Source organism: Panthera leo, chromosome A1, assembly GCF_018350215.1.
Source record: "Panthera leo isolate Ple1 chromosome A1, P.leo_Ple1_pat1.1, whole genome shotgun sequence".
NCBI lineage: Eukaryota > Metazoa > Chordata > Mammalia > Carnivora > Felidae > Panthera > Panthera leo.
In genome coordinates, this window is record NC_056679.1 from 78,298,467 (window position 1) to 78,311,565 (window position 13,099).

Here is a 13,099-nt window from a genome sequence, read left to right on the forward strand (position 1 = left end):
TCTCCAGCGTGACTGTAAATGCCATCCACACCCGTTTACTTGGCATTTTACAATTACCCTTTCTTTCTTACATGTTTTGTTTTCTTGACATGGTTGGTAACTTCGCATGACAGCAGGGCCACAATAAACATTTATGTGCTCCCAGCGTAATAATTATTGACCTCAGAATGCTTACAGCGGGAGCTGTAAAAATGTGTTCCAATATCATCTCAACTGTTATAAAATTTTAAATGGTTGTAATACAGGTTTTGAGATTTTTATTACCATAAAGATTTACCATCATTTAAAAATCAAAGTACATTTTAATTATAATAAAGGCTTAATACATAGTTCTTAATGAATGAATGGATTCCTGGATGGTATCGCCTCCTGCATTATCTGCCAACATTCTAGCATCTGGAGAAAGTTAAATGCTTTTAGTTTTCTCTCTCTGCTTAAACAGTGGGAACCCATGGGAAAGTCTTTGCTTGAGACCAGAGATGCATGAATCTTCTGATTCAGTTCCCTAAGTTCTCGTGATTGTGGGCAGATAGAAGCCCCACGGTCCCTTGGTTGGTCCGACTCAAGTACAGGAGGGATGTCCTGTGGCAAGACGATGGGTTCTTCCTTTTCGGCCTCGTTCATTGGTGGTCATCTGGGGTAATCCGCTCTGTTACAGGTTTCTGCTGGTGCACACCCCACCTGACATCCTCCTTCCTGGCTGCCACAGGGCTTTCAACCATGATGTCTCAGCTGAGTTTTGGGAAGAGAGATGGCAATTGAATGTGTTGAGGTTTTGAGGTTTAACAGTTTCTTCACCTGTTTCCTTCGGTGGCATGAATATTTCAGAAGGAGAGGGGTTGCTTGCTGAATGTACCTCATAAAATAGCATCTCTGCTCGATTTCCCAATCCAACAACAATGATAAATGTAAAATGATGCAGGGCATAGAGAGTAGGTGTTTCATGAGAACATGTGCTTCTTATTCCTGTTTGCATTAGATTGCCCTTTGGATCAGTATCTGTTATTCTTTTTGTTCAGTGATGTTAAGTTTCATTTTGGGGGGACTCTTACAGTTTTGCTTGTCTTTTTATAAAAATGGTTTGCTATCTTTGCTCTGATTTGTTTGAAGCTTTAGCAGTTCTTTGGAGTTTGTCCTTGAAGACAGGGCAGAATTGTGAGGAAGTTTTCTTTTCGTTTGAAAATAATTGCTCCTAAGCAATAGTGAAGGGTCTGTTGTGCTCTGCGGGGCCACTGGCTGGAGGACAGACTTTCAAAGAAACTAAGTGGTAAGTTACCTGGAAATAAGCGAAGCGGTTGGATTTTTTTGGAGATCTCTTTCAGAAGTACCTGTAAGTTTCTACTCAATCTTTCACCAAAGTATTTTGTTCCATGTGGGTTCTCTTTAAGGAACAGATTTGCAAAGAGTTCTCATATACCTCAGGGCACATTGCCTTTTTGTCAGTAACGGTCATAAGAGAGGGCATTCTGGCATTTTTTCTGGTTTGCCTCAGATGCTATACTTGAAGCTGTTACCACCGTTGGGCTGCATAGACTGGGCATGGAGCTTTAGAACCATTTCTTGCCTTTGAAATTATTTTGCTTCCTCATTGCTGCTTTTGTCAAATGTATCGTATGGTAAGAGTGAGGGGAAGAAGGGAAGGAATCAAACCAGAACTACCATCCTCAGCATTTCAAGGAGCTGGGGCTGAACTGCCCTTCCTTCTCTCCTTCAGCTACTGCATTCTGCCTATGCTGTTTGGAGCTTGCATTCAGGGCCCCGCCAAATACTGCACGCAGAGAGGGGTGGGTGACATATTAGACTCTAGCTCATGGTGGTTTTACAAATACTGTACTTTTAAAAATTAAAAAAAAATTGTTTATTTATTTTTGAGAGAGAGAGAGACACGGCACGAGCAGGGGAAGAGCAGAGAGAGAGGGAGACACAGAATCCGAACGAAGCAGGCTCCAGGCTCTGAGCTGTCAGCACAGAGCCCGACGTGGGGCTCGAACCCACAAACCACGAGATCATGACCTGAGCTGAAGTTGGACGCTCATCCGAGCCACCCAGGCGACCTGAGAATACCAACTCTTTTTTTTTTTCTTTTTTTTTTTTTTTTTTGAGAGAAAGAGAGACAGAGCATGAGCGGGGGAGGAGCAGAGAGAGAGGGAGACACAGAATCCGAAGCAGACTCCAGGCTCTGAGCTGTCAGCACAGAGCCCCACGCAGGGCTCGAACTCAAGAACTTCAAGATCATGACCTGAGCTGAAGTCGAACGCTTAACCAGTTGAGCCACCAAAGCATCCCACAAATGTTGTATTTAATAAGATATTCTTTCTCTTTTGATTATGTTTATTAGTGCAGGTACAGTTTATTGAGTGGCTGCTGTAGGTCAGCACTGTGCTGGGTACTGCATACATTTATACCGAGGTTAACTGGCATCTACATTAAGTAGTAAGAGTTGGCTCCACCTTGCAAGCTGATGGACAGAATTAGGTGTTTTGTCCTCGGTCCTGAAATCGGTGAGCAGTAACCCAGCACTCAGAGCGTGGCTTCTGTGACACCAGGAGAACTTCCCTCCCCTTCTCCTGTTTCCTGCTACCTCTCACTCAAACGCTCCTTGACAGATGTGTCCCTGTTTTTCAGCTCTCTGAAGGCTGATACTCCACTTTCATTAAATTTTTTTAACATTTATTTATTGAGAGACAGAGAGAGACAGGGCACGAGCAGGGGAGGGGTAGAGAAAGAGGGAGATACAGAATCTGAAGCGGGATCCAGGTTCTGAACTGTCAGCATAGAGCCCGATGTGAGGCTCAAACCCATGAACTATGAGATCATGACCTGTGCCTAAGTCAGATGCCCAGAAGCTGGGTGGCTGAGCCACCCAGGCGCCTCACCACTTTCCATTTTTGAATAGTGTCACTAAACTTACCATCTCAATGAATGCAAGATAGCGGAAATACGTCATTAAAAATTTATAGACTTCTTCTATTTCAGAAACCCCATTTAGACTTCTTGTTCTTATCTAAATCTGTGTTTCTTTGTTTTGAATGTGCATTTCTTGTTGGATAGCAACTTTTATTGTTCAGTTAATATGAGACTCCATGAATAGTTCAGCAGTGAATATTGTCGCGCTTCCCAAATACAGTATTTTTGGTCAAGTGAATTCAGAATATTTGGACGTTTAAGGGGTTGGGGTCTGGATGACACAGGCCCTTGAAGTCTTGAGAAAAAGTTGGGGTGATCTCACCATACAGTTCCCCGTATCCTTAAACTGAACGTTTGCAAACTCCTAATATCAATCATGTGCTGTGACCCAAAATAATTGCTTGCACATTATACATTCCTCTGGGACAGCCTTCATCTTATCCTGCTAGCACATAATGCAGAAGTTTCTATAGAAAGAAGAAGACCCATCTGCAATTCAAAAGCACAAAACATTCACTCACAGAATTTTCTATTTTTCCTATCAGGTTAGATGCCAACATTTTTATATGTAAGTGGAATATTTTGTGGCAGGATATTTGAAGACTGTGTAAATATTCTGTTCCTCATCAAGGTTTCGTTCAAATGTCTGCCTTTCCGGCACGCAGGAATGTAGTGTTACCATCCCTTACTGACTCCCATTGAAATCAGTTATTACTCTAACGAATGCCGGATTCTAACCTTGACATGCCGTCTGCCTGGGTGAGTTGGTATCTCTTGTAAGGAAGACCTGTATTCAGGCATTCATGTGTCTGTCGATATGGGCATGCACGCATGGGTTCCTAGTTTCAGTTCTGCCCTGCAAACACCTGGCAAACCTCACCCCTGCCAGTGATCAAGGTTCACTTCATCACTGATGGGACCAAGGGACATCCTGTGCCGTCTGATAGGGTATGATGGGAAGAATATGCTATCCCCTCTCTGGTTTCCCTGCCAAAAACCTCGTAACACATATGAGAGAAGGTCTTGAGAAGACTGAAGAGGTGTCCCAAATTGGGTGGAACTAAAGAAAAAGGACAAGTATCTGTGCCGGGGGATCGTGGGTTACCTCCCGGGCTGGGGAAATAGCGGTCAACAATACAGTAGGAGAAGGTAACGCCAATTTGGGTGTGCAGGGTGGTTTAGATAATAGTAGTTAGTAATGCTAAATTTTCTGATTTTGATAACTTGTATGCATGAGACTTATCCTTATTCTTATGAAATATACACTAAAATATTAGAGGTAAAGGGATGTGTGGTGCCTGTTGACTCACTTTTAAGAGATTTGGGGAAAATAGTGCAAAAGTAGGAGGAAAGTATACATTGGCGAATTTGGGTAGAGGGCAGAGTATTAGTTTCCTGGGGTTGCCGTAATAAACTACCACAAACTGGTGTGGGGGCTTAAAGCAACAGAAGTTGGTCATTCCACAGTTCTGGAGGCTGGAGTCAAGGTCCGCAAAGCCGCGCCCCCTCTGAAACCTACAGGAGAGGTTCCTTCCTCATCTGGTCCACTTCCAGGGGGTCCTTGGCTGGTGGCTGCATCGCCCCCCATATCTGCCTCTGTCTTCACCTGGCTGCCTTCTCTCTGTGTGTGTGCGTCCCCGAAGCCCCTCTCCCTATAAGAATACTTGTCCCACTACTTACTCCAACATGGCCTCCTCTTAACTCACCTGATGACATCTGCACCCGTCCTGTTTCCACATGAGTCCACATTCACAGGTACTAGGCCCCTGGGACGTCCACATTTCTTGGTAGGGGGACGCAATTCAACTCATAACAGGTACACAGGGTTTCTTGGCATTACTCTTGCAGCTTTAACTGAATTTGAAATTATACCAAGATAAAAAGTTGCCAGAAAGTGTTGGCGTATAAAAAGTGGTATTTGCTGAAGCCAATTAAGCAAATATTCAGATGCCATCAATTTCAGTATTCATGTGTTAGAGAATCACTACTCAATGAACGAATTGGCAAGTATATTCACTGACATTAAATTGTTACAGAAAGCAAACCAGGAAAATGTTGCTTACAAGAAAGGTGCACTTATGCCTTCATAGGTTATCTGATAGGCAAGAGGTGAGATTCCTGTCTGGGAGGAGGGGTGGGGGGTTGATGTATTTGAGTTCCATTTCCAATACTCTAGGAACATAGGTGAGGACAATTGGAGGTGGGGTGGCCTTCCTTAGAGAAAATGTCCTCAGGGCTCCCTGTGGGAACTGTTCAGGCCGCACCTGCAGAAAGTATGTGAGGAGTGGGCTTTGGCATAGATAACATCGACTGCTTTCACTTGCCCGATGGAAACCAATCACCGTATGACTGATGGTCTCAAAACCAAACCGAAGGACTTGCCTCACAGTCTATATCGCACGAATATAACATCTTGGTTGAGCTGTTCCCACTGATGCACGTTTTTCTTAATTTGGAATGCCTTCTTTCATTAAAGGATAATAACTACCGTCAGGATAAGAAATCTGACATCTGGTGATTAGGCGTAGGAATGTAAAACTAGGAAGATGCTTCACACGCACGCACACGCACACGCACACACGCCCCGGGACTTAGGGTGTTCATGGGCACCGAATATAAACGAGAAAGTATCTATCTCTTCCATCTAGTCTCGCTCTCACCAGCCTTTTAATGCAGCCGTCTCCTAAGCCGTATGTTTTTATAAAGTACAGCATTCGGTTATTTAAAAAATATTGTTTAAGTTTTAGAAAATGTGTGGTGATGGCTAAGGCTGTTGTTCTTGTATAATAGAACGAGTGCCGCCTTGGGCATTTTTTTTTTAACGTTTATTTATTATTGAGAGACAGAGCATGAGTATGGGAGGGACAGAGAGAGGTGAAGACACAGAATCCGAAGCAGGCTTCAGGCTCCGAGCTGTCAGCACAGAGCCCGACGCGGGGCTCAAACCCACAAACCGCGAGTCCGTGACCTGAGCCAAAGTCGGACGCCCAACCGACTGAGCCACCCAGGCCCCCCCAACCTTGGGCATTCTTTGTCCTGTATTTGAAAATCTAGTCTAACACCTTCCCCTCGTCCTGCTTCTCATGCCCTGAAATAAAAGAGTGTGCTTACAGTGGGATACACACACCAACACGTGGGGCAATTAAAGTTTGCTGTTGTTGCCCACGTTCTATACTGAAAATAGTGAGCCCCGTATCCACGGAAACACTGTAATTAATATGTGCACCAGTTCACGAGCACTTTTCCCCGGCTTTTGTCCTCCTAGCTGAAAAACGACTTGGTGGACTCAGCATCAGTGGAATGAAATTTGAAATGTAAAAGGAACATTTCTAAAAAGCATTGAGGAATATCATGTCCAGAAGAGAAAAAAAAATAAATATATTTTAGAATACATGTGTTTTGAAATTTCCATATTAAAAATGGACAATGTCAGACTGATACTTTTATTGAATCACTTAATGGCTCTCGCTTTGCAAAACTGAGAAAAGTTCATTCTATATTACTGAGTGGCTCAAAGTATTTTTTTTTTTAATTTTTTTTTCAATGTTTTTTATTTATTTTTGGGACAGAGAGAGACAGAGCATGAACGGGGGAGGGTCAGAGAGAGAGGGAGACACAGAATCGGAAACAGGCTCCAGGCTCCGAGCCATCAGCCCAGAGCCTGACGCGGGGCTCGAACTCACGGACCGCGAGATCGTGACCTGGCTGAAGTCGGACGCTTAACCGACTGCGCCACCCAGGCGCCCCTCAAAGTATTTTTTCAGAAAAACAAGTACTAACACAATACCTTATAAATGTTGCTAATTCCCAACCTCACTTCCCTTTCTGTTTTCTGGACATTAGACCATCCTGATGGTATAGTGGCAAGTCTCTGACATTTTGAGAAGTCCTATTTTGCAAGCCCTCACCCTTCAGTTCCAATGGGATCCCTTAACAACTAAAAGTGCACATTAACACTTGAGCCATTCACACTAAGAGTAATAACCAGTCATGAATCTTCTCAATGGTGGGTTTTTTTCCCTGTTCTTGTTTTTTTTTTTTTTTAAACAGAGGTAAGATTTCAGAAGTGTAATTCAAGATATACCCATCATCAGGACCCCTGGTGCAGGTGGGGCGCTCACACTGTCCAGTGTTAGAAAGAAGAAGAGGAGGGAAGAATGAGAGGGAAGAGGAGAAAGAGAGAAGGAGAAAGGGAGAGAGAGGGAGGGGAAGAGGGAGAGGGAGAGGGAGGAAGGAAGGAAGGAAGTCACAAACGTCCATCTAAAAGAGTGAAGGCAGCTGTGAATGGGATCCCATTCACAATTGCACCAAGAAGCATAAAATACCTACGAATAAATCTAACTAAAGATGTAAAAGATCTGTATGCTGAAAACTATAGAAAGCTTATGAAGGTAATTGAAGAAGATATAAAGAAATGGAAAGACATTCCATGCTCATGGATTGGAAGAATAAATATTGTCAAAATGTCAATACTACCCAAAGCTATCTACACATTCAATGCAATCCCAATCAAAATTGCACCAGCATTCTTCTCGAAACTAGAACAAGCAATCCTAAAATTCATATGGAACCACAAAAGTCCCCGAATAGCCAAAGTAATTTTGAAGAAGAAGACCAAAGCAGGAGGCATCACAATCCCAGACTTCAGCCTCTACTACAAAGCTGTCATCATCAAGACAGCATGGTATTGGCACAAAAACAGACACATAGACCAATGGAATAGAATAGAAACCCCAGAACTAGACCCACAAACGTATGGCCAACTCATCTTTGACAAAGCAGGAAAGAACATCCAATGGAAAAAAGACAGTCTCTTTAACAAATGGTGCTGGGAGAACTGGACAGCAACATGCAGAAGGTTGAAAGTAGACCACTTTCTCACACCATTCACAAAAATAAACTCAAAATGGATAAAGGACCTGAATGTGAGACAGGAAACCATCAAAACCCTAGAGGAGAAAGCAGGAAATGACCTCTCTGACCTCAGCCGTAGCAATCTTTTACTCAACACATCCCCAAAGGCAAGGGAATTAAAAGCAAAAATGAACTACTGGGACCTTATGAAGATAAAAAGCTTCTGCACAGCAAAGGAAACGTCCAACAAAACTAAAAGGCAACCAACGGAATGGGAAAAGATATTTGCAAATGACATATTGGACAAAGGGCTAGTATCCAAAATCTATAAAGAGCTCACCAAACTCCACACCCGAAAAACAAATAAGCCAGTGAAGAAATGGGCAGAAAACATGAATAGACATTTCTCTAAAGAAGACATCCGGATGGCCAACAGGTACATGAAAAGATGCTCAACGTCGCTCCTCATCAGGGAAATACAAATCAAAACCACACTCAGATATCACCTCACGTCAGTCAGAGTGGCCAAAATGAACAAATCAGGAGACTATAGATGCTGGAGAGGATGTGGAGAAACGGGAACCCTCTTGCACTGTTGGTGGGAATGCAAATTGGTGCAGCCACTCTGGAAAACAGTGTGGAGGTTCCTCAGAAAATTAAAAATAGACCTACCTTATGACCCAGCAATAGCACTGCTAGGAATTTACCCAAGGGATACAGGAGTACTGATGCATAGGGGCATTTGTACCCCAATGTTTATAGCGGCACTCTCAACAATAGCCAAATTATGGAAAGAGCCTAAATGTCCATCAACTGATGAATGGGTAAAGAAATTGTGGTTTATATACACAATGGAGTACTACGTGGCAATGAGAAAGAATGAAATATGGCCCTTTGTAGCAACGTGGATGGAACTGGAGAGTGTGATGCTAAGTGAAATAAGCCATACAGAGAAAGACTGATACCATATGTTTTCACTCTTCTGTGGATCCTGAGAAACTTAACAGAAACCCATGGGGGAGGGGAAAAAAAAAAGAGGTTAGAGTGGGAGAAAGCCAAAGCATAAGAGACTCTTAAAAACTGAAAACAAACTGAGGGTTGATGGGGGGTGGGAGGGAGGGGAGGGTGGGTGATGGGTATTGAGGAGGGCACCTTTTGGGATGAGCACTGGGTGTTGTATGGAAACCAATTTGACAATAAATTTCATATATTGAAAAAAAAAAGAGTGAAGGCAGGAAATGTAAGTATGCCTATAGTGATTTTGTAATTTTATTCATGCGCCCTTGAAAATAAAGGTCAGGAAATTTAGTTAAAAAGAATTTAGCTAAAAATTATAGTTCTGTGCCTTAATTTGTAATAATTAGCTTAAGTTCGGTTTTTGGCTCCTTATTTTTCAGTTTGTTTCACTCAATCTTTTTTCAGTGCCTTGTATGTGCCAGGCACTGAGGCAGGTTGGGGGAGGGGGTGCAGATAATGGGGACTAAACTCCAATCTTTGATGAGGGAAGTTCCTGCTCCCCGGGAAGATGGGCTTCTGTACAGGGAACCCCTGAGAGTTCAGCGATGCAGACTGCTGAGTGACAAGTGGGTGGGAATTGAAGCGAACGAGCCCCGCGACTATATTCAGCATCAGAGGTCACCTTCAGACTTGTTTTGAAAGAGCCTCATTACTTCTTGTAGAGTAGAACGTATTCTCTCGAAGTGCACAGTCTCCCTCAGCACCAGGTTGTGTCCTACTTATTTCTGTTGTTATTGACGATACATGATGATACGTATATTCGCTGTTGCCTTGCGTCCAGATGTTTGGCGTAGATAAGGTTATATCGGAAACATTTATGCATTGGGAAAAGAGAATAACTAGATTTACTTCTGCCTATTTGTATTGAAATCAATAATGAGACCCTGTAGTTCTCTCTTAATTGGCTCTTTAACAATTGATCCTTGGGTAGGTATGCAAAATCTTATTCTCCTGGTTGGCCACTAAAGGAAAGGAATCATTAGCAAAGTCTACTGAACAATGTTGCCTCGAATAATTTCTTTTCAAACTCTGAATAACTAAAAATATTAAATGCACTACGAACACTTAGTTTGAAGTTTTCAAGACCTTAAAAGCACATGCTTCCTCACCGAAGTGAAAATCTGAAATATATAACTTAATTTGTTCAAATAGAGGAGTATCTTCATGTGGTTACAGAAAATATAACGTGGCACACTCAAGATGGTGAGGTGAGTGGCATAGTTTATTCAGGGCAGATATTAAGAGGTACACTATTTTGCCACTTTGGCCTATGTTTACTTCCGTCTTTACAATGTCTCCAGAGCAACCCTTTGGAAAACCTGTGCGGACTTGGTAATGTATAGGAGGGTTGTTTATTGAATATACATCTAGAATCACAGAGGGCAAAATCCCACATTGTAGTATATAAGATTATGAATGTTATATACCTTTTTATGTAACGTGAACTTGGACAGTATATGAACTTTATAAATATGGCATCACAGACTTGTATTCAGTAAAAAGAATAGGGGAAGACATTCATTCGTCTGGCCTGAGTTCAGTGAACTCATCCCTTGGTCAGTGGTATGTGCTTGTGCCATGTCCTTGGAGAAAAGGGAAAGTAAAACCGTCATTGTGTTTAAGCTGGGATGGGCGGGAGGGAAACATGCATCCTCAGAGGTGCTTGATGAAGGGTGCTTTGAAGCAAAAAGCTATGTAATGGCCATATTTAATATATTTCATTAATATCTACAGATTGTGCTTTTTAAAAAAAATAGTTTCTGTAAAGAGAAAAGAAAAACAACCAGAAGCCACTAGCCCAGGCCTTTATTAAAACATGGTAGTGTGAGAACAGCTCTCCGATGACTTTCTGTAGAGAGCAAAGTGCTTGAAGAGCTTATAGGATAGTTTGGGGGGAAGATCAAAGTTCACGGAAGAGTTCTCTGTGGAGACCCTCCAAAGGCATGGGGACCTTCTGCTCTGTTAGAATCGAGGCAACCAACGCAGAGGTGCGGTTGTTTCCACAGCAAGGATCGGATATCTTGGGAGTAGCAAGAGGGGTGGGAGGAAGAAGCCAGGGCTAAGGCCTTGCCAACGTCAGTTGAACATTCTTAGCCTGTTGGAGTTTCTCACAAAGTATTTATTACATTTGTCTTAAAAAGTAATTACAGTGTCCCACATGCTTCTACAGGGTTTTATCTAAGACAGACTTTTCTGGATCTGTTTCCCAACTAATGCAGAAGTGAAACCCGCTTTCTTTGTTACCAGTATACATAATGTTATATTTGTTCTTTTTCGCTTACAGGCTGGAGCCAATGTCCTTCTCCAGGATGTTAATGGAAATATCCCCTTGGATTATGCCATGGAAGGGACAGAATCTAGTTCCATCCTGTTGACCTATCTGGATGAAAATGGTAGGCAGTTGCTGTGAAAAACTATAGAGAGATAGATTTAAAGACAGTGTGGTAGAATTACAAATGTATATTTTATCTATTTTTTAGGCATGCACACACGATTTCAGATCGATGTGGTTTCCCTAGATTGTGTAAAATGAAGTATTTTTTCTCTATATAGAATTTCATTGTTCCCCCCGCGATGCCTCGTTGGTTGAGTCAAGGCAGTTTTGCAAGGCAGCAGAAATCTAGAGGCCAAGAATGAAGGAACATTTTAACAAGCATCTAAAGTCCATAATTAGTGGGACTGGGTTTGTAATTATAATCTATTCTCCACTGGGAGGGCAAGGGAAGTGAACCAGCATAACTGAATTCTGAGTTAACGAGAGCGAGGTCATCTGAAGTGTATTCTCTTAGGAGCGGGTAGTCCTCGTGAGTGCCAGTGAGGGAGGACTTAAGTCAAGAGCAGCTTGCACAGCATCCACTGTTGGTGACACGTGGAAACACAAATGTCAGAAGGAAGCGCCCTGGTCATGTTGCTAGCCTGAAAAGATGAGTAGAGCTCCCAGATAGATTCCCTCCCAAAGAATATTTAATTGCACAGACTAAACGTATAATTTCATGAGCAAGTTCAGCATTGGCAAAGTGGGAGGTGTTTGAAATCCTGAGCCCGATATGGTACGCGACTGAAGAAGTTTGCCACTTCCCCGCCCCCTCTCTTTGTTTAGGTATAAATAACAACAAAGAAATTCCAGACCCTTCAAGTATGATCTTTTGTCAGAGAAGTTTAAAAGTTTTAAGAGCCACACAGTGCTTGTCACTCTGTCCTTCTCGATTCTAAGAAAAGCCCTCACATCTGCCTCTTTTTTCCCTGTGCTCTTTGCCTCCTCCAGATCTCTCGTATCAAAAGGTTTATTCTGAGGATGGCTTAGAATAATAATAATAATTAGCACTTCACAGCCAGGGGTTCTTAAAAAAGTAATCTCATGAATTCTGAGAGTAGGTTAAGTACTGTTATCTTCATTAGGGACAATGTGAGCCGTGAGCCCAGCTGTCCTACGGAAGGTCACCGAGTCCCGGCCGGGGTGATGGAGGCACCTCCCTCACTCCTTGTATCTGCTCCTTATGTGAAGGTCACATTCAGATCTCTGAACCTCTTGTCAGCGGCAACTTGCTGGGGACAGGTTCCATTATTGCTAAAGGGATTGAGACTTGAAGTTATGTTTGCACACCCCACTGCTGTGAAGTTCATTGTTTCGGCCTTTGTGAAACTTGGACTTCACCATGCACGCTTCTGAATTTGCACAAACAGCTCAGTTGTATTATTAGCTGAGCCACTTCTATTAGCAGATTTCTTCCTTCCTTACTCTGAGTTTCTAATAGCCATGGCAGTAAATAGTTCTCTTTGAAAACTGAAATGAAGTTACCTTTATTTGCAAAAGAACTAACTTGACTTAAAAACCTTTCCCACTCATTCAAGGATTTTGTTCGATAAGAAAATTTGATATTTACAAAGGCAGTATTACCTATCTTATGCAAAGAAAAATAAGTGATTTTGAACGTGACTGAGGGCAAAGAAAGAGAGGGAGGCACAGATTCTCGATGGTTAGGAGAAAATCTGTCACGACAATGGCTGTCACAATCAGTTTGTAAAATACATATTTGCTGGAACAGATTCAACTTAATATCCCCTGAATTTTTAATTCTGTTTTCCATTTGTCACTGCTGGTGTGCTGGCCTGTGCCTCACGACCGTCTGCCCCTCCCTCGCCTCGTGCACGGTGTGCTCCTATTCTGCCTGGGTCCCTCCTACGTGTCTGTGTCAGCTGCCACACCCATTCGATTTATTCTCTGGCCTCCTCGCTGGCGTGCTTTCAGGGTTATCTGCCATGACAGTGTGGGCTGACATCCTTAGACATTTCTAAGATTCCCTGACTCGATGCGTATTAC

At 42.7% G+C, this 13,099-nt stretch overlaps 1 protein-coding gene across 3 annotated transcripts in view; it reads left to right on the plus strand.

The window, feature by feature from the left end:
• MYO16 (myosin XVI) overlaps positions 1–13,099 on the plus strand; it is a 615,829-nt gene that overhangs the window by 231,587 nt on the left and 371,143 nt on the right. For all 3 annotated transcript variants that reach the window (XM_042930188.1, XM_042930181.1, XM_042930176.1), the window contains exon 5: positions 11,063–11,171. In XM_042930188.1, the coding sequence (XP_042786122.1) occupies positions 11,063–11,171 (109 nt within the window). The remainder of the gene's footprint in view (positions 1–11,062; positions 11,172–13,099) is intronic.